The sequence below is a fragment of the Camelus bactrianus genome, chromosome 35 (genome assembly GCF_048773025.1).
Source record: "Camelus bactrianus isolate YW-2024 breed Bactrian camel chromosome 35, ASM4877302v1, whole genome shotgun sequence".
Taxonomy (NCBI): domain Eukaryota; kingdom Metazoa; phylum Chordata; class Mammalia; order Artiodactyla; family Camelidae; genus Camelus; species Camelus bactrianus.
The window spans coordinates 18,551,916-18,579,594 of record NC_133573.1 but is presented as its reverse complement, the minus strand read 5'-3'; the positions used below and the strand labels follow the sequence as shown (position 1 = coordinate 18,579,594).

At 36.7% G+C, this 27,679-nt stretch overlaps 2 protein-coding genes across 9 annotated transcripts in view; both read right to left on the bottom strand.

Annotated features, from left to right (window-relative positions):
• Window positions 1–20,812, bottom strand: part of ANKRD26 (ankyrin repeat domain containing 26) — a 73,948-nt gene extending 53,136 nt beyond the window's left edge. For all 8 annotated transcript variants that reach the window (XM_045505001.2, XM_045505004.2, XM_045505003.2 and 5 more), the window contains exons 1-12: window positions 20,384–20,812; window positions 17,311–17,425; window positions 16,975–17,148; window positions 13,854–13,960; window positions 10,878–10,948; window positions 7,906–7,948; window positions 7,457–7,529; window positions 4,760–4,820; window positions 4,472–4,671; window positions 2,848–2,977; window positions 2,328–2,389; window positions 1,356–1,449 (exon numbers count right to left, since the gene is read on the bottom strand). In XM_045505001.2, the coding sequence (XP_045360957.2) occupies window positions 1,356–1,449; window positions 2,328–2,389; window positions 2,848–2,977; window positions 4,472–4,671; window positions 4,760–4,820; window positions 7,457–7,529; window positions 7,906–7,948; window positions 10,878–10,948; window positions 13,854–13,960; window positions 16,975–17,148; window positions 17,311–17,425; window positions 20,384–20,616 (1,363 nt within the window). In that variant the 5' untranslated portion in view covers window positions 20,617–20,812. The remainder of the gene's footprint in view (window positions 1–1,355; window positions 1,450–2,327; window positions 2,390–2,847; window positions 2,978–4,471; window positions 4,672–4,759; window positions 4,821–7,456; window positions 7,530–7,905; window positions 7,949–10,877; window positions 10,949–13,853; window positions 13,961–16,974; window positions 17,149–17,310; window positions 17,426–20,383) is intronic.
• A 1,767-nt stretch (window positions 20,813–22,579) lies between these two features.
• Window positions 22,580–27,679, bottom strand: part of YME1L1 (YME1 like 1 ATPase) — a 32,331-nt gene continuing 27,231 nt past the window's right edge. The window contains exon 19 of the mRNA XM_010967941.3: window positions 22,580–27,086. Within this exon, the coding sequence (XP_010966243.1) occupies window positions 26,943–27,086 (144 nt within the window). The 3' untranslated portion in view covers window positions 22,580–26,942. The remainder of the gene's footprint in view (window positions 27,087–27,679) is intronic.

Genomic DNA, 27,679 nt, shown 5'->3' with positions numbered 1-27,679 from the left:
CCCTCCTGCTTCCAGCATTCTCTGGAGTGGCAATGATCTAATCTTGCTTCAGTGCAAATATACTGATGCCATCAAAAAGGAGTTCTCTCAAGTTTCCTCCTCAATTCCAAAATCACCTACCTGCGGCCTTTTTTTCCTCCTTCCTGCCTTTCACTGTATCCTTTCCCCTCCAAAGGTACCTCTAGATCTGTGGTCTTAATTGTTCCCCTTTTCTATTCTTTTGATAGATGATCTCCACCACTTCTTTTTCCTCTCTGCTTAGCAGCAGTATCTTACATCTCTAATTTGTACTTCAAGTCTTTGCCTCCCTCTGGCTATAAACGTGCTCAGGAAGAAAAGCAAAATCATGCTTTTCCTTGATGCTGTTATGTCTTGAACTCCCCAGTTGCTCTTCTTCCAGATTCCTCTAAACATAAGTCTACCCTCTGAGCGTGGTCTGAAGACCAGCAACAAGGGCATCACCTGAGAGCTTGTTAGAAATGCAGACCCACTGCTCAGAATGTGCACTTTTCATCAGGTCCCCAGGTGACTTATTAAAATTTGAGAAACTCTGGCCTATACCGAGTCTGCTTCTACAGCACTTGGACTTAACTGATCCTTCTGAAATCCAGCCTCAAATGCCTCACTGTAACACTTCCCAAAAGCTGCATCAGAAGTTGCAGACTTTCCAACGAACTCTCTACCAGGCTCCAGCTCCCCTGACCTCCCCGGAACGCACCCTGCTCTCTTCCTCTTTCCCACTCTCTTCTGCTGACCTATGAGACACCATCCTATAAGGCAGCAACACGCTGCATGACACAAAGGTCCAGACATTTACAGCTGACCACACACGCCTGTGCTCAACCATGGCAGGTACACCCAGCTCTGCCTGATCAGGTACCACAGTCCTCACTGCCTTCCTAATGATGAGGGGGACGGGGGAGTGGAACATTCTGCTGTGCTTCTCGGACAAGCTTTAGTGCTGGAAGAAACTCACTTCACATCCATCTCACATTTCAAATACTCTTCTCTTCCTTCTTCCAAAGAACTATTCTGCCACAGACCCCCACCTCCTTTTCCTTCATTTACTCCCCTCCTCTCTGCCTCTCATACTTCACTCACTCGTTCCCTCCTCCTCATTTCCTGACTGTCCTCAGGTCACAGAGCATCTTAAAAGGAAACTAACAATTGAGCTTCTTGAACAGCACTCTAATCTGTTGCTGACACTTGATAAAGTATACAATTTACCTCCTTTTCTCATCTTTTTCCTCACTGTACATTACAACAGGTGATTTTCTTTGGCCGATAGAATGTATCAGAATTCATGTTTTAAATCAACATTCTGTTAAATGACTTTTTTATAAAATAGTTCTTACCTTCTATTTGTCCTTTTAATATATTGTCTCCTCCTTGACCTGCAGCTCCAGATAAATGATCAACATACTTCAGTGGTTGACTCTCGGAGATACTCTGTTAAAATTAATATTAACAATGAGTTGCATAAAGATTTCCTAATCTCTTTCTAAGAAAATACCCACATTTCCTACCTTATTTTCTTTTTAAATTCCTACTTTAAAAGCAATTAGACTTAAAAATAAGAGAAGCAGGGGAAGGGTATAGCTTGTGCTTAGCATGCACAAGGTCCTGGGTTCAATCCCCAGTACTTCCTCTAAAAATAAATAAACCTAATTACCTCACTCTGCCAAAATAAAATAATTAAATAATAATAATAAAAAAAAAGAAGCACATCTTGGAAACCCAAACATTTAAATAGAAAACTTCACATGCACTCTCTAGATCAAGGCCATCTTTTATATTCATTTGGCTCTTGACTCTAAACTTGAGCGTGGAAAGCCACAGTAAGTATTTTCACAGACAAAATATTGACTCACATGCACATATCAACAAAGAATTAACTTCAAAATGCCTAACTCCATTTTGCATTCCCCGACAAAAGAAGAGGACATTTTCAAAAATACATATTTTTGTATAACGGAATCACTTTGCTGTACACTTGAAACTAACATTATAAATCCGCTACACTTCAAAACCCAAACCAATTTCCTATGACTTCTAAGCCTCAGGGTTTTTTTTTTGCCATATACACTAGTTTCATTAGATGAGTCTTGAAAATTAACAGAAGTGTTCTATGCAATAGTATGACATTTAGCACAGAATGATTTTATTAATTGTAGGTTAAAAAAAATTAGAAAAAAATTTTGATGGCCAAATGCAAAGGTGAGAAAGTAAAGTCAAAGTATCTCTCCATTTATGTTTTAACAGCACTCAATGCTTATATTTTAAAATAATTAATAATAATAATAATAATAATAATAATAAGACAATACCTCAGAATCCCAAGGTGATTCTATATCTTCGTCTTCTCCTAATCCTAATGCTGACATCATATCTATGAAATGTAGTCACAGATACATTAATGAGGACATTTACCACTGTAGGGGGGAGGGTAGAGCTGAAGTGGCACAGCGCATGCTTAGTGTGCACAAGGTCCTGCTTTAATCTACAGTACCTCCTCCAAATATAAATAAATGAATAAACCTAATTACTTTCCCCTCGAATTTCAGAAGGTTGAACCATTTTCTGGAAGAAAAACTTGGTTGCAGTTGGGCTCCTTATGAAAAAAGGTGGCAAAAGAAAAACACTTAAAAAGAAATGGATATCATATTTGGATCTACACACTTCAGATTTTTTATACTAGTTTTTTTTTTTTTTTTTTTAATGAAAGTACTGGGGATTGAACCCAGGACCTCATGCATGCTAAGAATGTGCTTTACCACTGAGTTATACCCTCTCCTTTATATTAGCTTTTAATCATAGAAAAAAATCCATAGATGTTCACTGACTTACCACTTCTGTTATTTTTGTGTGCTCCATCAACAGAGGTCAATTTGTTCTGGTCTGTTTGCCCCTGTGGAGCACTTTCAATAGTCTCAGTACCATTTTCTTTTTTTCCAATTTCTGGCTTTGTTGCTCCTTCCTATAAAAACAAAACAAAACAAAATAAAACAAAAACCCAACTTCAGAAAACATCATATTCCTACACTTGGTCATTCAGTCAATCAGGAAGACGACAAATATTTACTATATCTATAAAATCATAGGCACTATCCTGGGAGAAGCTGGCAATATGCATAAAAGACAGATTCTGCTCTATATTCTAGGACAGGTGGAGATACATGAAAACAAATTAGCACAGACAAATATAATTCAACATCTCTAAAACTGAAGTGAATGGATACAGTAAGGGCACAAAGGAGAGAAGAGTCTGTTGCATCTGGAGAGCTCAGGGAATGCTGGGAAGACCGGACTGTGTCTTAAAAGACAGACTCAGTACAGAGGAGGGATGTGAAGTGGATTCTAGAAAGGGCAGCCTAAGCCAAAGATAGAGGTGTGAAACAGCATAATAAGACACTTGGAAAACTAGAACACAGGTATTGGAAATGGAATTCAGAGACAAAATTTGCTAGATTAAATATAAGACATTGCTTTGTTAATTTAAAAGTGAGGATTTCTAAAAAAAAAAAAACAACTTCAAAATAAAACTAACTTTCACAGGGAACTATATTCAATATCTTATAATAAACTACAATGGAAAAGAATTTAAAAACAAAGAATTTAGAGATAGATAGATAGATAGATAGATAGATAAATAGATAGATAGATAGATGTATAGCCAAATCATTTTACTGTACACCTGTAACTAACAAAATATTGTAAATCAACTATATTTCAATTTGAAAAAACCCAACTAACTTTGATAACCAAAAAAAAAGGGGGGGGAGTGAGGATCAAATTTTCTTTTTGTTGTTCATAAAAATCAACTATATGTCACTCAGAAGAGTCTGAACACTTTTTTCCATGACCTGACTTTTTCTTATATTGAATTTGAAATAATCTTGATCCTATTTTATAATGTGGAGTTCCTGTTGTCACTTAACCCCACTATTTCTGCTGTGTTTGTATAATAATCTCTCTCAGTGTTGGGGGGAGGGTATAGCTCAAGTAGTAGACTGCATGCTTAGTATGCACAAGGTCCTGGGTTTAGTCCCCAGTACCTCCTCTAAAAATAAATAAATAAACCTAATTACCACCCCCCACCAAAAAAATTATAAATAAATTTTTTAAAAAATCTCTCTCATCTTGACCCTCATTCATCTTTATATTCATTTTGTCCTTCTTAAATGAATCCTTCCCCTTTGTACTCCTCCCCATCTTCATATTCACCTAGCTGTTCTTTCTAGTTGCTTTCTAATTCTTTCCTTTCTCAGTGGCATATTTGAGAACTGTTTGCTGCCACCGACCTTTACAAATCTCAGTCCTGCACATGTATCTCTCTTGTTATCACACTGTTTTCTATCGTGATCTTGAGGACTTCCATTTCTGTATGGGGTCATTTTCATCATCATAAGAATCAGGGGGATAGTATGTGAAAAAAGCACAGGAAGAAAAAGTTAAAAACAAAACAACTGACCTTTGTAAGACCAAGGCCTGCCAAAGACTTGAGAGGTTTTTGAAGAGGTTCTGGTGATGGGCAGGCAGGATGAGAACAGCCTGGGACTTTGACTGATGGTTTGGGAAAGGTTCCAACCACATCCTCATTTTTACTATCAGAATTATTGTCCTCAAAGAAGGTGCTAGTTCCTGGTCTCAAAACATCATATGTTGCCTCTACTATAGTGAAAACAAGGTAGGGTACATGAAAATATCTGTAATTTCAAATCAGTGAAAACATGAGGAGCAAAATCTTCAAATAACTTACTATTTTTCCTGGATTGCTGACAGGCATAAATTAGCTTTGTTAAACTTGGTTTCTGGACATTCTAGAGAAGAAAATAACAGCTTTAAGAATAACAAGTATGAACTTGAATAAAATAATTATAACATTCCGCATTTCTATATGATCTAACACAAAGAGCACAGGCTTTGGAGTCATTCGGATGTGGATTCAAATCCTGGTTCTGACATTTACCAACCTACATCTTCTCATGGGTTGAGGATTATGAGAGATGACCTCAGGAGTCCCAAAATGTTACTTTCCTTACCCCTCATTGATTATTATACAAACAATATGGTATCCATTAGATGACTTTCTTGACCAAAATGATCTAGAACAAAAACTTATCCCTGATAGTTTAGAGTCCTATTGAAAAAACTAACATTAAGAAATTTAAAGTAATTGTTATATTTTGAAATGTGCTTGCATGACTTATATATGTGTGAATTATCTCTCATGGGGGAAATATGAGAGTTTACTTTTTAGCAGTATCTTACTTGGATGAGTTAGCACAGCAAACAGTGTAAGCTACTTCTATTCCATTCGTCAAAAAGCTAAAGGCAAATGATTGTTCAAATTCAGCTCCTTCTAAGAAAGAGGAATAAAAACAAGAGTAAATCTGAGGAGCAATGACTCATGAATGAAAGTCACACACATAGTAAACAGAAAGCCATAACCAAATAAGCTCACAACAGAGGCAGAGCGAGATGGACTGAAGGAACAAACACTGAAGTAGTGTTTTCTGCAAAGAAAAATTATGTTAAGGATAAATCATTAAAAAGAAAAAAAGTAGGGGAGGAGGAAGAAAAGAAAAAATGAGACATGACTCATCAAGGACAAACTTAAGGCAAGAAAAAAAGGAAAATACAAATATAACAAGGTATGTGGAGAAATATATATATTTCAGCATTTATATATAATAGATCAGTGATATATCAGTATTGTTAGGGACATACTATGAACAAAAGCTTCTATTTTATGTTTTTTTATATAGAAAAAATATATAAATTATATATGTAAGTATATATATATTGTTCTTCAGCAAATTTTATAAATAAGTCAATATATATTATATATAAGACAGAGACGTTTGTTCATAGTATATCCCTAAGAATACTGGTTTGTATCACTCTACAACTATTGGTTTATAAATGCTGCCATAATAAAGAGTTTAATTTTGTCATAATAAAATGTCATTCAATTGAACATGGTCATCTCTCACTACCTGAATGCTGTGAATAGTTACTAGACAGAGAGAAAAAAAGATTTTAAAGAAAGATTTTTAAAAACTTTCCACCTGGAGAAAGAACTGGTAATCAGAATTCTAAGGAGAATACATGGCTTGAAAAGATATATTTAAGGGAACATGAGAAGGGGCTAAAAAGAAGCTTAAGAAGTTTTAATATAAAATTCTAAGCTCACAATTGGTGGATACTGAAAAAAAAAAACTGTAACCTTTTTCCTATATATCATATACTTCTTATTTATTTCCTTGTTATTTATGACAAACTTCCTCATCATAACAACTGAACTTTCACAACCTAAACAAAGGAAATATAAATTTATTTTATTATTTATTTTAGAATTCAAATAGATTTAATTATGATATAGTATGCATATTATACTACCTGTAACTTTATACAGAATTCCATTTGTCTCTTCATTCACATTCAAAAAATACTAAATGCTTCTTACATTTAAGACCTTATTCTAGGTGCTCAATTATGCACAATTATGTTCCCTAAACTCCAGCAGTTTATACTGATTCAGGGGCTATAAACTGAATGTTTAAATAACTGTGCTACAAAGGGCCTGAAATTTGAAATTTTAGAATGTGACACAAGGACTTTGAGCACATTTTTTTTAAACTATAATACAAAATAAATTCTGAAACTGTAGGTTTTATATATGGTTATTAAGTGTCTCTGCTTTGAGAGCTGGTTATTATTTTAGGGGAAACATGTATTGTTCAATTAGATGAAGAGTTTTGACTATAGTCATTGGAATGATTTAGAAAACACAGAGGAATCCCTTTAAAATATGGATTTTGAGAAACAATTTGAGTTTCTAAATTTCTACAATTTCAACTATTATTTTAGTCTTAATGCAGAACCAAAGATAGAAATAGAGAGAGGGGGAAAAAAAAAACTCTCTCCTAACAACTTTATGATGCCAAAATATAAAATATCCAAGAAAAAAAAAAAAAAAACTAGATGCTATAGGCTATATAGTTTTGGAACTGAAAGGCCCCAGAAAAATTCCATGATTATTACAGTAAGTAACTGTATGCACTGAAGATTTCATTCAGGAATGAGTATTATAAAATTCACGTCACTATGGTTTTAAAGTCAGAGTAAGATTCCTTATCCTTGACCAAATTTCATACTTCCTCCATTGTGGGAAAACTTTTCCCAATACAATTTTCCTGTCACTATATATTTTCTAGTTCATTTGTTCTTCAGCCCCATCTTCAGTATTTACCAAAGTAAAAAAAAACAACAACAACAACAACAACAACAAAAAAAAAAACTAGTCATATTTTTACAGAACAGTTTACTCTGACCAACTTTCCAATATAAACATAAAACAATGATAGGCAGACTGCTGCTAAATTTTAAGAGTAAATGCTACACAAAACTAAATTCAGAGCAGAAAAAATAATTTCACAAGAAAGCACTTTACCTTGGGAGCAAAATCTAAGTCTTCGTCATCTGATGAAGGCCACGAATCATCAATATCAGGTTTGTTGGAAAGCCTTTTGAGCAAAAATACACAATAAAAATGAGTGATTTCATTTCTTTGAACAAACAAACAAAAATCTATGCTGAGGTACAAGAAAGCAGATTTGGGAGCCAGGCTGTCTGAAGGTGAAGTCACAGGTCAACTACTTGTTAACCATGGAATCATGGGTCAACTAGCAACCTCCCTGAACTACAGTTGTCTAAATAATTAAAAGTAAGCTACAACAGCACAGCTACTCTGCAAAGCTGTTGTGATGACTGTGGGAGGTAACAAATGTGAAGTGCACAACATGGTGTCTAACCCAGAGTAGGACACTCAACAAACATTTAAGTTTCTTTTTTCTGTGTTCCTTTAGTCAACATAATTTTTAAAAACCCATAAAATCCTACCTGCTTAAAGAGTCATCTTCAGAAATCTCATCCACTAAATCTTCTATTAAAGGAAAAAGTAAAATACATTTAAAATCAGCAATAGAAAAATACAGAATATGAAAAATATTAAGACTGATGCTTTGTTAAAAACCATTCCTTTGGGACCACACCTGCAGACTACACTAGAGTGAGTACTGAGTATACTCCTGGTAGGCAATTAATGCATAAGAACCACTTCCCCTCCTTTATATTTATCAAATACAAAAAAAAAAAAAAGGTAGTTATCAAAATTTGACACCTAAAAGTGAACTGCTGTTTACAAGGACCATAATCCTAACCAAACTCTATGAGACTGACAAAAAAATGGTATCATTAGTAGAATCAATATCATAAATTGAAAATGTCCAACTTTAATAGCATGATATTGCTAGACTTCCATCCTTTATATGAGGGGTCAGCAAACCACAGCCCACAGGACAAACCCACCCTGCCATTCAGCTTTGTCAGTCTAGTGTTATCGGAGCACAGCCATCCCTATTTGCTCACATACTGGCTTCAGCTGCTTTCACACCAAAGTGGTAGAGTTGAGTAGACAGATACTACATGGCCTCAAATATGGACTCTCTGGCCCTTTACAGAAAAAGCTTGTAGATCTCTGCTTTATGAAATAACCAGAGAGCCCTAAGACTCAAATCTAATCTTACTCCTCTGCTCAAAGTTCCCCAGTGAATCCTTGCAGCAAATACTGCTGGCTCCCAACCCACCAACCATTCCTTCTCCTTCATTCTTGCTAGACAATTGCAACTTTACTTGGATGTTTTTTGTCCCAATATACAATAAGGTGACCTCTCTCCAGCTCCAAAAAGAGAAATGATTATCCTAAGGTCATCACAGTAACTACATTTCCTTTCCCAGTGACTGGCTTAGGAATGAGCATGTGATGTAACCCAGCCAATAAAATGCTGGGGGAAGTCTACTGTCAGCTTCTTGATTTTCTTCCTATTAAAAGAAGACATGTAGAGAAAAGCAGCCCTCCCAGTCTTTGGATACTGTCATGTGAGAATATGATGCTTGGAGCCGCTGCCAATCAGGAGACCAGGAAAGGAGACATTAAACACCAGCAACCTCACAGCTGAAGGCAGGACATCATCTGGGATCCTGATGACATCACTGAACCTTCTAAACAACCCTGGCTCCTGTTGTAGCCACTGTAACTTAGGTCTCCTATTATTATTTGCAGCTGAAAGCATTCTGATAAATTTCCCAAGGTCTACAGCAGACCTCCTCCTCCTTCCTATAGTACTAGAAAGGCCTTCAGAAGCGTGCCTGAGCTAGGTAGTCACCTCATTCTCAACCATCCCCAGCATCTTTTTGCACCAACAAAATGAAACTCATAGATCCTGCAAAGTTCACCGACACATCTTAGCCTTTGCACTGCTGTTCTTTCTGTTAAATGTAATCTTGAAAGATGTTCCTCCTACCAATCACTGCCCTTCTGCCTCCTTCCCTGGCAAACTTCTACTCACTCTGCATGGCTTACCTGACATCCTACCCACTTCTAAAAAACTCCCTTCCTCACCATGGACTTAAAGTATCTGGCACATATTAAATACCAATAAAAAATACATAAAGACAGTTACAAAGTCCTAGTGGGCTCTGGGACACAGTAAGCACAGAATATAGTAGAGCAAATCATAAAAACTGATGATGGTAATAAGTTCCTAGAGGCCAGGAACTGTGTTTTTGACCTGCTTGCAGTCTGTAATATCAGAGTGGTGCTTAGTACCTAAAAGACACTTGATAGTCACCTGTTAAGTGGATGAATTAACAAATAAATAAGAATGTTTTCTTTGAAGATTCTGTTTAAAAAAATACAGACATTAACCAGGGACAACTCTATTCTATTATGAGCACCTTGAAAACCAAAACTCTGTCTATTCCATCTTTGTATCGCCCACAACTTGTAAACCCAACCACCAGAAGTTCTTTGCTTGATCAAGGTCTACTAAGTTAAAGGTGTCCTCATACAGTTCAGACTGAACAATGCATTAGGGGTCACATCTAGGCAACACAGTCGTGTTTTTGTTCATGTGAAGCATTTCTGTGATTTTATTAGAATTTGTTGAGTCCTGAGTTGGGCTATTTGAATATTTACTATGATAATCCTTTAACTAATGGCAACAGAGAATCTTGTTCTAAGAAAATTATAGTATCATGACAACCATCCAAAAAATAAAAAAAATAAAAAAGAAGAAGACATCTGGCTCTCATGAAGTCAACATACCTCATTCTGTTTGGACTTAAAAGGAATTAAATTGGTTAGAGTGGGACCTTGTTGGTATAATAATGTGAAAAGTAACCAGTGCTTCTCAACAAGGCATTGCTTTTTTTGACTTCTGTACTGTCACTAGGTATCTTTAAAAAACAATCTCTTATTGGTATGCTGCACACTGGCTCAGTTTTGCATTTCTTATTGTTTGCCATTTGTTTATAGCACCAGGAAGGCATTTCTGAGCTCCCAGTTTTAAAGACAGTAACTTTTTTAGTGAGACTAATCACTGTAACTAACATTCATTTACTAAATGTAATCCACTTGTTATAAAAATTAAAGATCCAGTTCTACAACAAGGCCAACTTGTTGTAATGTGATTATAGAGGAAATGTACAAACTTAAAATCTTTTTTTTTTTTTGTATACAAAGATATAATATGGGATTTCAGGGGCATGACTAAATAAATGAATTTCTTTTCAGACAATACTGTCTCAGATTTTAAACTGCCTACAATTAACTTCTTAAATAATTCTGAATACTAGACCATTGAGAAAGAAATTACTTTAAAAAATAAAAACATACATGAAATTTACACACTGGTTTTTTTCACCACTCTTTCATTATCAAAACTTCCTCTCTCTTACTTTCTTTATCTATGGTAGGCTAGGACCCCTAACTTGGATTACCACCAAGAGTAATTTACTATCAGAAGCCTTACCTGGGTTGCTATTTTGAGAAGGAGTTTTAGGTCTCTTTTCTTCTTTGTATTTGGAAATCAGTTGGTGATTGCTATGTATTAAAAAGTGTGATAAATATTACTACTCGAATACTAATATGAAAAGCAATTACCAAATATATTAAATCTTAGATTATTTCAGACAATACTAGAGCTAATAGCAAGACTTCAACTGTCCTAAATTCTTCAAATTTGTAAGCTTCTACAAACTTTTTATTTAGCATGTAATTAAAGGAGAAAAAAAAGTAAGGTGAAGTAGTCATGAACTGAGGACAGTATAGCTCAGGAAATTACCTAGAGTTAGCCTGACATGTGGAAAGTATCTGGAACTCAGAAATCCAAGCTCTATAACCAACAGCTATTTGTTCCTGGAAATGTTGCTTCTCTTCAGCTCAGAGTCTTCCTCTATAAAACTGGAATCTTACTGCTTTGTTTCACAAGAGTATTAGGAGGATTTAATGAGATAATATACCCCAAAATGCTCAGAGAAATAGTGAAAGAGTGGAATAATTTGTTCTTGAACTTTAATGCTGGAACTATTGGAGAATCCCAAAGAAAACCAATGTGTGTTTTCACATGGGTGTAACATTTAAATGCTGCAGTTTTTATAAAAATGCTACTAATTATGGTGATTAGCTGTTCTTTCTTCATGGTTTATAATTCACGCACCTCAGCTATTATATAATTTGTAGCTAAATGTATATATATATATATATATATATATATATATATATATATATATATATATATATATGTGTGTATATATATATATATATATAAAACCTCATACAAGCTTATGTATCAGAACTAATCAAGCTGTCACCCTGAAGTCTACATGTGGATCACCATGAAGACTGCAGAATTTGGATCAGCAAGGGCATCCCAGGGGCAGAGCTCAATCATGATCTGACTTCAGGACCAGTTCCTTTTTTCTTTTCTTCTTTTAAAATGATTTTATTAAAGGTCTTTAGAGAGCAACGTCCAGAGCCCACACCCACCTGCCAAGGAGACCCTGTTAAGACCAGTTTTAGTACCAACACTGCAGCAACACAATGATTAGAATGGCCTCCCCCCGCCCCAATGACTTGCGGAAGAGGACCGTCACTTTGATCTTAGGGAATCCCTTAGGTTCTTGGAAAATTCAAGATGGAGAGTTAGAAGAAAGTCCCCAAGGGAAAATACAGGATTTTCTGCTCAACTAAACATTTCAAGATCCAAATAACTAGTTAGAAAAATCAGAGATGTGACGTTACTTGTACCCCATGCACAGGGGTTACACTGGAATGAAATGGAGAACAGTAGGATCCCTAAGGATAAAGGTCTTACAAAGCCTGAGATAAAGAACCCTGTGCCCACTGCTCCATCTCACTAGTCTGGCCTTTTGCTGGTTTCCAGCTGATGATGTGGAGAGTCTCACTGCCATCCCCAAAGTGCCTGCACCCAACTAGGAACTCTCACCTGTCACGTATCAAGTAATAGGTCATCTTCAACCTCAGTTTAGAAATAATAATTAGTATAAACATTTACATATTAAAACTACTAATAAGAGCATATTCTTCTGCAGCCATTCATAGATATCCTGAGAAGAGACACTAATACCTTTCTGAAGAGGAAGCCTGACTACATTTGGTGATTCATAATTTACAGCAAGCATGAGCGCTGATCAAAAATAACACAGAGATAACCTCACCCTTAGGAACTTAGTTAACTTACTGAAACAGTTACTTTGATCTATTTTACCAAGTTAATATCCTGCCCATCCCTGTAGAACTGACCATTTACATGCTTAAGTGTGAATTACCTCCAAGACCAAAAAGAAGGGACAAAAAAGAAGCCTCCTGTCCCACTTGGGTAGCACGAAGTAGAAGTTGCTAATTTAAAGCCCTCTGATGGACAAGAAAGGATGCTGAGGTCACTTATCTCAAGTAGGTAAAGATTTAAACAAAGGATTCCCCGTTTCTTCCCTAGTCTGAAATATTATACTTTAAAATCAGCTAGAGGTCAGGTAAGGAGAAGCTGTTTGCAGGCTGAAAACAGTAATATGAATAAAAATGGCAGCAAAAATAGTCACGGCTGTAGTTAATCACACTGAGAAGCACGTGCCCAGCACTAACCTGAATAGTTTACATATGGTCTTTCTTAGGCACAGCCACCCTCGAAGGATGTACTACGACCCTCCTTTACGTGTCAGGAAACATACTGGTTGGTAATAAGTCATGTCCCCCAGGCAACACACCTGGCCAGCAGGAGAGCTGGGAATTCAACCTCGTCTGACTCTAAAGCCCAGCTCTTTCCTCTTTATCACCCACCAATGACTTGTCTTCTTTAAAGGGAATGTTTATTCAATAATTAGAGCTATTTTTCTTCCTTCTAACATTATCAATTAAAAATAAAAACATCAAAATGTACTAGAAATGAAAAAGGATAAAAACTGATGAGCCCACAGTATCTGGTAATAATTAATCACTTAGTGATACTCACTTAGTGATAACCTAATAACATCAGTATCCTTCAAAGAAAGTAATTTAAAGCAGAGTCATCCAAAAAGACAAAACAAATTCCTCTCTGTTTAATATTCATCTTTTAAGACAAAAATATATACAAGGTAGAGGTTAAAAATTTATTATAAAAGAATTAAGAAATCTAATACTGTGTCATAAGGTAAATTAAAATTAGAGTCTATACTTTATAAAACTAAAATGAGATCCCTGAACTATTATTAAGATCATATGACCAAAAAAATCAGGTTGCAAACGACATCAGTCAGTATTATAAAGGAAGATGAATCCTGCTACATACTGTTCTTTGTGACACCCAGGCAGAATAATTGCTTTTCTACCTAACTGAGGATGTGTTGATGCTAAGTCAATCTTCTTCTTAATAAGTTAATATTTCTGACTGTTACTACTCTAGAACAACACTAAGGTTTAAAAAAAAAAAAAAAAAGAACTACTGTACCTTTTCACCTTATTGGCTGCATGTATATTTGCCTCTTTCTTTACAAGAAATTCTGCCATTTGCTGTTTGTTTTCACTTACAGCTAGTAAAAGTGGTGTGAGGTCATCCTGTAAAACAGCAAAAACAGTTGATAATGTACAAAATTACGTATTTCAAAGCTGAATTTAAAAACTCATAACAGTCTTTGAACTTAAACATATAATATAAAGTAAATAAAAAGTAGCACTTCTTCCTCAGCCCTCTGTGCTCCTCTTTAAAATGTTCCTCCTTGACCTCTTCAAAAGATTAATCATGAAGTCATTCTCTAAAACTCACTTCAAATGTTTACTGGTTCCAAGAATCTTTGCTTCTATCGCAGTGTCTATCAGGCCTTCTGTAGTTACCTTACTGCTCACCTACTACTCCCAACACTCTAAACAGTGCTCCAGAGAGAACCATTTAGCTATTGAATCTATTGCATTTTTAAGGAACCACGCTGAGGAGGAAGATATAATATTGTCTGCAATATACATAACCTATCCAACTATAACCATGACTAACCTCATAAGGTTTGCTGACATTCCAATGGGAATATGATGATTTACATGTACATGTAAAGAAAAATGAGTTTTTTAAAAACCAACTTATAAATTCTGATTTGAAAAATTCCATCCCATTCTTAAGAGATTATTATAAAATAAGAAATAGGTTATTAATTAATATACTGTCTTTAAAATCTTGAAATATTTATCAAAATACACTGTAAAACAGAAATCATAAACTCAAATGCTTACAGAGGCAACGCAGGTGACCCGAGTAAGCGAAGGTCCCAGGTGAGGACAGCAAACCAGAGAACACACGCCCCACTGAGAAGGGGCCACCTCTGCAAGGCAGACCACACAGGAGCCTGGGCTCAAGGGGGATCAGATTTGATTCTTTATGAGAAGCTTGAAATGCAGATTTCTGCATGAGTCTCCTAAATTCTAAATCTTGACTCAATTTCTTGACACAAATTGAACATATCCAGGGCCCACGTATATTTTCAGGTTTGCCGTGTCTCCAAAGAGTTGGGAATAAGGAAAAGGAGTTACTCTTCAAGCCAACAGATATTGTTAATAATACTCCTTTTAATTTCTCAATCACAGAGGAAGAGATGGATCAAAGTCAGGCTAATATGGTTGGAAAGGAGAGCATTGAAGGAAGTAACATCTATCCAAGTCCCACTCTTCTAGAGATGCCTTATTTTTGAGATCTGTGAATTTACATGTATTACACGTATCCATTCAATAGTTCTCAACCAAAGGTTGTATCAGAATCTCAAAGAAATATTTCTAAATATTCATGTCCAGGACTTTACTAGATTTATTCAATTAAAATCTTCAAGGGAGAGCCTAGGCTTGTAAATTTTTTATAAATTCTCCCAGGGATCATGGTTCACCAGCACAATTCAAGCTGAGAACCAGTGCAGGGGACAACCAACCACTTTAGTCTCATCTCTTACCCACGTGGCCAGTTCCTTCTCTCATTTGAGGATTTGAACAAAAAAAGAAAAGTGTTAGAGATAAAAAGTCACTTAACAAAACTGCATTTAATTATCCTGGGCAAACAGAACAAGTACTAGTAAATTCAGAATGCAACTTGATTTCATTATTTATGCATTCCTTACTTCTCACCAAGACATTCTAGATTTGAGAGCCAAGTCTAGACTCTTATCTAAGTGGATGTTTGTCACTTAATTATTTGTTTGTCACTTAATTATTTGTTCACTTAATTACTTGTTCTTTTCTCTTACTTCCCACTTAATCACCACCTGTTTACCACCATTCTGATTTCCTCAGAGTCCTCCTAAAACTGATCTCTCAGCAAGTTTACAATTCACTTACTCTCTTCCCCAAAATAAGAATGATTATCCCCAAAAACTGAAGAGCAGCTTCCCTCACTACAAAAATAGAAGGAAAACAAAAACAAAAACAAAAATGTCTTCTTGGAATTTCCCAACTGCCCAATTTGCAAACTGGCCTGAATATTTCAACTGCTCTCTCCTTTTCCTCCTCTGAAGACTTGGACAATGAGAGAGAAATCATTTTTATATAAAATCATTTTTTAATAAAGTAGAAACTTGTCCACAGCAGCAAGATTTTGATTATATTATAAAATGCTTTTGTTTTGTTTGAGTGTTAAGACAAATTTTATTTCCAGGGCAAGTTTTGCTTTCTTGTATTCGTATGCCAATGAGAAAAAAATTTTGAGTGGGGAAAAAATATCTGAAAAAAAAATTTTTTTACCTGCAAAAAATGCAATGTTTTCATAAATATCTGCCATAAACAAATAAAAGAAAGCTGTACCTTCTAATGCTTCTTTGGAAATAACATTCTTTAAAAGTAAAATCTTAGACAACTAAGTCCTTTCCAAATATTTTCACTCAGGGAATTCCTGAGCCTCCAAATACATAAAATTGCTCCTACTATGTGAGTGGAGGGAGTTCCTGGCAGGGCTTCAGCATCTGGAGGTAATGAATATCCAGGAGAAAAAGCAGGACCAGCTTCACCATCACCTGCTCCCCACCTACAGCCACAGCCCTGCTGAGGAGCTACATGAGGCTGAGCATTGAAAACCCCAAGGGGTACATGGCAGGCCAAGTGGCCACCAGCACAAGTGAATGCCCTTGCTGGCTGGCAAACATGACCTGACCTCACTTGCCCCAATCCCAGAACCTGGTGTCCTGGGGTGCTCAGGGCCTGTGGCCTGCTGTCTCCCCTGTCCACATGCACTCACCCAGCTCCCCCTGCTGGATACTGGGTCTCCTTCCTCCTCTCACCCATCCCCAGTAGCACCCCAGCAGCCCCCATCACTTCACTCCCCCCAGGCCTTTGTCTCCTGTAGGCTCTGAGCCTACTACCAACTCCCAGGGACTTCCTAATGGGAAGTTGTTCCTTCTGGGGTAGAAGTGGGGCTGGGAGACAGAGCTCTGCCCTTTCTGTGGGCACCACCTTTCTCAAGCCCTTGGCCTTGGTTTTGGAGATGTTTCCATGGTAACAGGGCCTGATATATACGGTATACATAGTATTATAAATAAAACACCTGTAGCTAAAAAAGACCCTGTATTTCAAATATTTTATAAATAAAGTTAGTTGAGATATACCTTGTTTCTTGCTTCAATATTGGCATTGTAGGAAAGCAGCTTTGCTGCAATCGACGTATTCTCAGCCAAGACAGCATAGTGGAGAGCAGTGTTTTCACTACCGTCTGTGAGGTTTGGGTCGGCACCATGTTCCAGCAGAATTGTCACACACGCCTCTTCTTGGCACTGTATGGCCTGTTGGTATCACGCCAAGAAACAGACTGTAAGTGTTAGGCATTCCAAGTCAACATTCCCCAAGTTCCACCAGTTCATTATATTTAAAACTGATAAATTCAATTTTATTCTAAGTAGTTACATCGAATCCATCTCACGTGGACACAGTTGGCCGCTACGAACCTTCATCAGCGCTGTCCTGTTTTCATTGTCAAAGAGGTTCAGCTGGCATCTTCTCTCTACCAGGAGAGTCACCACTGCTGAATGGCCATTGGCACAGGCCAAATGGAGAGCAGTCCTACGAACATGAGAGGACTTTTTAGGAAATTAGAGTGTACTAGTTCAAACATACAATTACTCACATAACTGTAAATATTCAACAGCATGCTATTACTACCCCTTTAAAACAAATATTTTTCTTATGGAGAAAGAACAATATTGTTACTCAGCACATTAACGGAAAAACAACCTGTTTGAACAGGAAGAGCATGACCTTGAGATTCGGCTCAACTTGGGTCTGACTTCTACTTTAACTCTGTCACTTATTAGCTGTCACATAGCCTGTCTGTGCCTCAATTTCCTCATCAACAAAATAGGGATGAAGTAGTAGTTATCTCACAGGACACCACTGTGATGCTTAAATGAGAAGCCATGCAAAGTGTTTAGCAGTTCCTTGCACTAATAACAACTCAATAATCATTAGATAATATTAGAATTGTTACTGTTACTACTATTTTACAAAGACAATATTTCAATTAAGTAAAATGATAGTATACCTACTTTGCTGCTGCAAGGATGAGAGAGAACACTGTACTTCAATGATTCTAACATGCTCATTTTCTCACTCCTCAACATCTCTGACACGGGAAGGCAATTTAAAACTCATGTCTTACAACCACAGTTGGCAGCATTTTTTTTTTTTACTGTTTCTCATTTTTCCTGTTTGTCTAATTATCATAATGTCTTTTTGTCTCATGTTGCTTTTTTATTGTTGTTGATGTATAACATTACTACATAAATTACAGATGTACAATATAGTGATTCTCCATTTTTAAGTTATACTCCATTTGTAGTTATTATAAAATATTAGCTACACTCCCCATGTTGTACAATATATCTTTGTAGCTTATTTTAAACCTAATAGTTTATACCCTTTAGCCCTCTACCCCTATATTGTGCCTCCCCGCTTCCCTCCTTCACTGTTAATCACTAGTTTGTCCTCTATATCTGTGAGTTGGCAGCATTTAAAAAAATGTCTATTGGCACATAAAATAGCACGGCATCATACAACCCACGGTGCCTTCCAGTAAGTGAAGTAAGGATCCACACAACCGGTCTACTGCAGTTCCAGTTACATGAGTGGCTTTTAAATAAATTTTAGTTCTTAAAGCATTATAGGCAATATTGTAAATCAAGTATACTTCAGTTTTAAAAATTATAAACTTAAAGTATTATGGGGAAAGAGAACTAAAATAATAAAACAAAACAAGAATTTTTGAAAAAGTCACTCTTACTCTGATTTCCAAGAGACTTTAAACCAAAGGAAATTCAGGATTCAAATGAATAGGGATGGCTCATTTTATTCAACATTTAGATTTATACATTGTTATGAAATCAAACATTTCCAACGATCAATAATATTTCATACTATTATAAATGTTCAAAAGGGCAGGTAAAGGTTATCTTTTACAATTTCCTACCTTCAGACAAGCTTTTGTTTGAAAGAAGGGAGGAAAAGCTTCAACTGGAAATGAAATGTTAATACTTCAGTTTTTAAGGTCTCATCTTGCTCATAGGGCGCAACATGAAGTTTTTAAGGACGAAAGGGCTCTGAGAGAGAGAGACGAAGGGTCCTGAGTAGAGTCTGTATACTACATAATAGGTATTCAAGTTATATTTGATGAATAAATGGATTGAAAGAATGAAGAAATATAGTTGGAGGGTTGTTTTTATAATAATACTTTTGCAATAATAACAATCACTTGCATTTGCTATTTTTGACTTTATTTTCATAAGGACACAACAAAAACTTTACAAACTTTTGCAATAGTAATAATAATTTATATTTACTATTTTTATTTCCATAAGAATGCAACTAAAGTAAAATGATTAATCTATAATCATTTACATATTACATGTAATAAAGCTACGTATAATCCAAAACATGTGTATGTAATTAAATACATACCTAGTAAAATCTACAAGCACAGATAAAAGGAATTCCCTTTACTTCTAAAGAGGCTAAAAGTTATCTGAAGATACCACTACTCAAAAACAAAAAAATTTTTAAAAAATAGTGAGAATTTTTAAATCTAAGAATCATATTCCTGCTCTTTCTCAGGATTATTTCATGAATAATAAACATTCACTAGAATTTTTGTACATATTCATCGTACAAATCACAGCCTTTTTAAAAAGGAAGAACTTCACACACAATACAAATGCTCAGAAATAAATTTCATCACATTTGTGTACATACTTTTGGCTAAGTAACAAGTTCTAAAGTCTTACATATATTTGGATGTTTGGGCATTTTCTGTTCCATTCATCAATCTGTCTTTCCAGTTGTTAGTAAATGAATAATTTGTGGAAATTTACAGCACATTTTCATATCTAGAAGGGCAAAGCTTTGTCTACCACACAAAAATATGAATTTCATCACAACAATTAAAAACAGCATGTGTAACTCAAAATTTTTAAGATCATGTTTACTTGGTGTACGTAAAGTTGATAAATATGGGAAGACTATACATTTTAAGAAAATGAGTCCACCGATTCAATAACACAGCCATCTTCCCACTTTCAAGTTGTCTTCTAAGGTCCTTCAGTAAAGAACATATGTACAAATGTGTATGTACACTGACATAAAACAGATATCAAATTGTATTCGAAGAATTTTTATCCCAGAAGCTGATCTATCATAATGGGAATTATTTTTCTCATTACACACTTTTCTGTAATATATAACATGATGGTATAAAAATGTGTACATTAAAAATAAGATGCCATTTTATGTTTATGCTTAATTTCATTTTTATTATCACTGTTTTGCAGTTAAATCATATAAAAACTGTCAGTAAAGTGCTCTATAAAGAGAATTATGAGTCCAAAACCAGCTAAAGCTTTTCCCGCCTAGAAAGTCTTCTGGGCGCTGGACCCTGCAGGGGTTTCCAGGAGCCTCCGAGGAAAACCTGACAGGTGGGGCTGCCCCGGGCTCCTCCCCACCCGGCCGGCCCCAGCCCGCCACCTCAGTTACCTGTTCATCTTGTCTCTGTCGTTCAAGCCATTTTTCCTGAGCAGCAGAATCTGCTGCACTCTGGCCACGTCGCCTACGCTGGCAGCTTTATGGATCTTTTTGAGATCCTTGTCTCGGATATGGTACCTAGGCGGGGAGTTACCGCTGCTCCTGCTGTCTCTCCCGGGGCTTGTGGAGGAGCCCAAGGGCGACTCGCCCTTCCTACTCCCGAAGTGAAAAATCTTCTTCATCATAGGGCCTACCGGCTTCAGACACCGCTCACCTCCCCCTCAGCTTTTCACCGCCTCCTGAGTCTAACACTGGCGCTACAGGTAAGCCACCGCGGTTTTGCACATCTTGGCAGTTGAAGCTCCCTGGCTTGCAATCTTTCGGTTTGGAATAACGATAGCCTGGCAACACAGTGCGCCTGCGCGCCTCGAAGTCGGCGTCACTGCGCATGCGCCTGGAGGTCCGGAGGCCCTCCCCCACCCCACCCGCCTGCCAGTATGCCCAGTGCGCATGTGTAAGCCCCAGGCTTCACAAAACTGTGATTGTGGGCAGCATTGGATTCCTTTAAAATGTTAGTGCTATTCATTCCTGAGTTTCGGCACCAAAAAAATAAAAAATAAAAAAATAAAATAATTAAAATAAAATAAAATAATAAAATGATAAAATAAAATATAAAATAATAAAATAAAATAAAATAATAAAATTATATTAAAATAAAATAAGTAAAATAAAATGTTAGTGCTAGTTGGCTGAGCAGTTCAGGTCATTTGCAGAAGTTAGACTTGCTTCTGAGAAAATCATGTTTGCATGCAACTGGGGTTAGAGTGGCGTGGAACCTCAGGATGCTGAAGGCCTCATCCCCAGAGGGCTCTCTCTAAAAACTCTGAATCTCCTTATCCCTCAGTTTATTCCTTTCTGCATCCCTCTGGGCCCCAGCCAGTCTCCATGGAATTTAGCAGGTGCAAACAGCAGAAAGCTGCTTTCGTGGTTTCAGAGACTGTGGCAATATGAGTCATTAAGTGCAAACTTAGGAGAAACCAATGCATGGTCTCCAGATGAAATGAAAAAGTGTTTCCGCATGCCTGCTGACACTCCCCTGTGGCTCAGCCTTATGTTTATGTTTACTATTATTTTGCTTTTTGCATTTATTCTCCACCAATTAAATCTTTAACCAACCCAAGATTTATTTTGGAGCATGGTGTAACATTTGAGAACTTTTTAACCATGTAACTATGAAAAAGGCACTTCAGTTACTCAGTGAGGCCGCGCTGCTGGCTGACCACTTGCAGGAGGGGTGGAAGGCAGGATGGTCTTCTTCTTCCTCTCCACCTAACTCCATCCTTCCTCCCTTGGCTGGCTAATTATGGTTTCTGGCCCTGCCAGAGTTCCTAAGCGGCTGATACTCCTGGGAGGTGGTCTTGAGGAGCCTGGACCTGGCAACTGGTTTAAAGTTCTTTCTCTCAGAGGCATTCCTGTGCCCACAGCTGTTCTCACCTGCAACTCCCCTGACCTAAATGAACATGGTCCATTCTGTTGACCTTTCTTTCTTCTTGGCTCTTAAGGAATCCAGATCCACTTCGGATTAGCGTCTTCCGAGGCCTGTTCACACCTCTAAGTGGCCCTTTTGTATTGTATCCACAATGCATCCTCAGAAAGGCTCACTTTCTTCCACGTTTGACCAACATCTGGTCCCACATAAGCACTCAGTCTTTCTCAAAGCAGATGCTGAGCGAGCAAAGCAGTCTCAACACACCGGCAGTTCTTCTCCCTTTCTGAGCCAAAGTAACTTACCAGCTCTCTCACGTTCCGGGTTTCTTGGGTGTGAGTGAGACACCTGCTCCCAGAACTGCAGAAGATCCATATCAAGCTCTCCAAACTGGGTTTTATGACCTATCCCTCTCACCATCCCTCTTTGGCAGCTCTGTAATTTCTTTTATTCATAAAATGCATTCTCAAATTCATAACAGATTAGCCACCCATTCTATTCCCATACGAAGCACTGATATATAACTAAATTAAGTCTCTGTGTTAAAAGCGGGGGGGTGGGAGGCAGGTGATATCACATTCTCACCTAAAAGAAAGGGGATTCATGTGATAGAATGGAGACAGGTGAGAATTTGCATAGAAATAAAACACTCAGTTCAATGTATCAACTCCAAATTTTATGCCCACGACTAGATGTTATTTTTTCAATCCAAAGATCAAGTCTAAATTCCAATATATTTTATTAAAATATTACATTCTTACATTAAGAAATATGCTTGTAACTAGCCAGATTGTAATAACTCAGTATTCACTTTAAAATGAGTATGAACAAATACAAAGAATATCTGAAAATAAAACATGTATCAATTACCCAAAGTAATCAATTTAATAGATATAGGCTCCTTGTAAAACTCTGGCATTTTGGTAGCTTTGAATGGATAGCTTTGAAAGTTTATAAGTCCTCTCTAAGCCCATCGTTATTAGACTGATTTGGTTGGAATGTGATTCAAAATAAGTTGGAGAAATTCACTTTCTGCATGGTATGGTGAGGAGGTTGATAAACCACCTTGATTTTGAAAAAAACAGCTATAAATCTAGAAAAATTATTTAATAAAACAACCATTTCAGCACTCTGGAAATTAACTGAAGATCTGCAACAAACTAAGAGGTGCTTATTCATGAAAACCCCTGACATTCAGGCGAGAACGGGGTGAGCCTGAGGGATTCTTTTCTGCCACAGCCCCTGCCAGGTCTACAGGTGCAGCAACTCAACCAGGGCGACGGCAGACCCTGGGAACAAGGCTTGCTGCCCCTGCCAGAAGGGGCTCATCTGACTTGATGCATTGTAAGTTACACTGGTGAGCTCTGGGGTAAGCAAACAGGGTTCTCTAAGGTTGTAGTCCTGTTTGGGGCAAGCAACAGGGCAGCCAGGTATTTCCCTGGAAGTTCTGGGAGGTCAGACAGCATCTGGGTTTGATAAGCACTCAGTATCCTCCAGACATTCAGGCATGCCAAGAAACTGAAACTGGTTCAAGCCATCCACATCCCTACGGTTGCCAAAGCCTGCATGTGTGCACAAAGGAGAAGCAAAAAAACCCCACTAGAAAGCAAAGACCATTGCAGACTTGAAAATGACCTGAACAGTGAATGTACTTGCCGCCCACACAGATGCATCAGCAGAGTGGAGGCCTGACTGACGGGGTCTGAACACAACCTCTGTCCAACCTTTGGCTAAATGCTAAGCTATGCAGTCACAGCAGCAACCCTTAGGAAGCAAGATTCAACGTTTTAAAAATGAGCAGTGACATCAGTGGCTGCACACTGTAGTGGGCAGACTTCACAGATTTACTGCTGGCAAGTTACTAAACAAAACAAGAACCACCCTCTGGGGAAAAATTCAGAATTAGCATTGCTACATTATCTGAAATTCAACAAGACTACAAAGCAAAGAAAGAAGAAAGTACACCCTGACCAAGGAAGAAGAGCATTCAAGAGAAGCTGAGTTACCTCCAGGTGCTGGAGTCAGCAAAGACTTAAAAGCAGCTATTATGAACATGTTGAAAGAACGCATGGAAGTTTAAAGAATTAATGAAAGCTGTGATGAAAACGATGCAAAGCACAAAGAATATAAATAGAGATACAAATTATATGAAAGAACCAAATGGAAACTCGGAGCTGAAAAATACATACCTGAAATGAAAAATCCAGTTGAAAGAAGAATCAGTGAACTTGAAGAAAAAAATCAACAGAAAAGTAATCAATCTGGAGAGGGAGAAAAGCAATGAAGAAAACCAACAAAGCCTCAGAGACCAGATTAACATCAAGTATACCAACACATGTAAAAAGAGGACCCCAGAAGAAGAGAGACAGGGGGCAAAAAATGTATGTCTGAAGATGTAATTGCAAAGAACTTCTCAAGTCTGGTAAAAAAAACATTAGTCTACAGACCCAAGAAGCTCAACAAACCCCAAGTAAGAAAAACTCAAGGAGACCCACACTTATTCACATCATAGTCAAACTGTTAAACACAAGGCTAAAGAAAAAAAAATCTTGAAAGCAGCAAGTGAAAAACAACTTGTCAGAAAATGAGACCAAAATTATCATTAACAGCTGACTTCTCACCAAAAATAATGGAAGTCAGGGGTCTGTGGGATGACATATTCAAAGTGATTAAACTGTTAACCATGTATTCTATATCCAGCAAAAATATTCTTTAAAAAAAGGCAAAATATATTCCCATATAAAGACTAAGGACTTTAAGATTATAGAGTATAGTTAAGTCACTGTATTGTTGAGTGTTGTAACACATACAGATGCAACACAACAATAGCACAAAGAAGAGAAGAAAAGGAGATATACTGGGACAAAGTTACTTTTGCCAGAGATGTATGTGTATTACTTTGAAGCAGACTGTGATTAGGAGTGATAAGATGGATACTGTCATCCCTGGAGCAACTGCTAAGACATAACTCAAAAGAGGAGGAACAGAAGGATCTCTTTAGATATGAGAAAAGCAGAAAATAAACAGCAAAATGGCAGACAGAAAAGCAACAATATCAATATTACCTATGAATGAACTAAATACCCTATTCAAATTACACAGACTGCTTTGAGTTCTGCAGGAACTAAGGCCCCCAACCAAGTGGAGGATGGTAACTCCTCGCTGAGACCCAAGGCTGGCTGGAAGCTAAGGAACGATGATGCTGACCTTTTCTGACCCTCATGACTTCAATCAACTAAAGCCTGGACTCTGTCAACCTCTGCCCCGATTCTATGCTGAACTCTCCTCTGCTCAAGCCCCTTTATGAAGACACATGTACCCTCAGCTTAAACCTTCCCCAATCTTGCTGTTCAGGGAGACACTGCTTTGTTTTCCTTACTTGCTGCTCAAGTAGTAAATTATTTCTTCTCTTGCTAAAAAAAAAGTAAAAAAAAAATTACAGATTGTCAGACTAGATAAAAAACAAAGAAAAAAACCAAGATCCATGTGATAAAGGACTTGTCTTCACATAAAAGTGGGATCTGAATGGACGTTTCTCTAAAGACATACAAATGACCAACAGCCTAGCAGAGGATGCTGAAAATCACTAGTCTAGGGAAATGTAAAATTAAATCCACAATGAGATTCTACTTCATACCCACTAACAGAATGGCTCTGTCAAAAAGACAAGACTATAAGCAGCACTGTGCAAGATATGGAGAAACTGGAACCCTTCATACATCGGTAGTTGGAACATAAAATTAGTTACTTTCAAAACAGTTCATCAGGTTCTTAAAAAGTTAAAACAAACTCACTACATCATGCAGCAATTTCTAGAAGTCTACCCAAGAGAAATGAAAACGTGTCTACACAAAGACATGTACACACATACACAATATATACACAGAGAGGAGGGAGGGAGAAGTTGCAATAAAAAACTGGAACAAATGAAAACAAACGGTAAATCTGAATCAATGGAATATGGGAGTGCCTTGTATTATTCTTGTAATGTTTCTCTAAGTTTGAAAGTACATCAAAATTTTAAACAAACAAACAAACAAACAAAAAAAACCCAGGAATATCATGTAGCAAGCTCCCTCTGTCAACCTCAGTGAAGACCATATACAGCTTCAAAGTTACTAGAAAACTGTAAGTAATGTTAATAAAATCACTTCAAGAATATCACTTGGGTATAAAAACCAATACAATGTCCTCTAAAAGAATTTTTCTATTGAGTTAAATAAAGTCATCTGTAAATCTTGTAAGAACACATCCATATTCACAAAATCTGAATGAAAAATAAACACAACTTTCCATTTCTACACAGAGTAATTCAAAAGTTCACTCCGAAGGGGACTGAGTTTTTGGTTTTATTTTGGTTTCAATGCCAAGCATAATTACATAGTTATTCAGAATTTGGGTTGTGTCACTTGTTTTTTAACAAAATACTGCTGCTCTGAAATAAACTTCATTTTGAGAGTGATAGTCATTTAAAAAAAAACATGAAAATGCAAGCTGCATTTTTAAAAGGTTATAATCATTTAAATTCTGATTGCATCTGTAGGTTCACAATTCTCTACTCTCAGATTTAAAAAAATTTTACATATGGTCAATCCAGAGTGTAATTAAATGCATCTTAATGAAGTTTTCACTGATGTATGTAGATATATGATTTACCAACAGCCAAACAGCATCATTTCTTTATCAAAGATAAATAGTACTATCTAGAAATAGACTCCTTCAAGAACTTTACTTCGCTAAGGAAACATACTTCCCAAGAGCCAAAGGCACAATTTCTATTCACATCTAGCACTGTAACCAACCATAAAATCATTACTTATTTTCAACTCAATAACTGATTGACATTTCTCAAACTGTTTTCAATCCTGATAGTTCTTTATTTTCTTTAATAAATTTGCTGTCTGAAGTAGGTGTCCATCATGAGAGTAATAAAATTCGGTAAATGTGACAGAAGATTGACAAAATGTTTCACACCCTTGAGTGATACCAAGTCAAGAATGGGAGAAAAGCATTGCAAAACAAGACTACTGCAATGCTACTTATCTTCTTGCAATAGTAACAGCAATGCATCCATTCCAAGAGCTATCATCTCACTTCCAACTTCTTCCCCTCAAGAACAATCTGAATCTCTTTGGCATCCAAAGTCTCATAGGTCAATAAAGCTTCTGCGAGATTCTTGTGCTCTTTTGCGTGAGTCTTTAAGATGTGCTTTGCTCGTTCATATGACTCCTGAAATACAAAGCAGGTATGTAAGAGGCACAAATCTTAGAAGGAAAAATCATAAAAGAGGAAAAAAAAACCTTTGTGTACCCTAAAAAAAATAAGAGAAAAGGAAAGAAATCTATTGATTTCGATTTATAAAAGATAAAAGCATTTAAAAGCTTGGTTCCCTAAAGATAACTCTTTCATACTTTGAAATGTTGTATTTTTAACCTCAAAATCTATCGTATGGATAACTGAGGACCACTCAGACAAAAAACTACTTAAGAAATAAAGAAATTATACATTGTATTTATCTGCTTTCTAAATAGGGTCTGTGAACATAGAAACCTATCTCTCTATTCAAGATACAACGTAAAACAGAAGGGAGTTTGTTCCTTTTGCCTCCTGAGATTTTATCAATTTATTCAATCTAGAACGGCCAGAAAAGATATACCTTTCCATTCTTATATTTGGTAACACACTCACTTATCTATTTATGACAACTGTAACACAGTATCATTACAGATGATCCTTGATTTTCACCCATTGAATTTTTTTAATAACCTACTCTGAATTTGTCACTTAAATTCTTCAACCTTCTTTCCAAGGTGAGTCTGAAT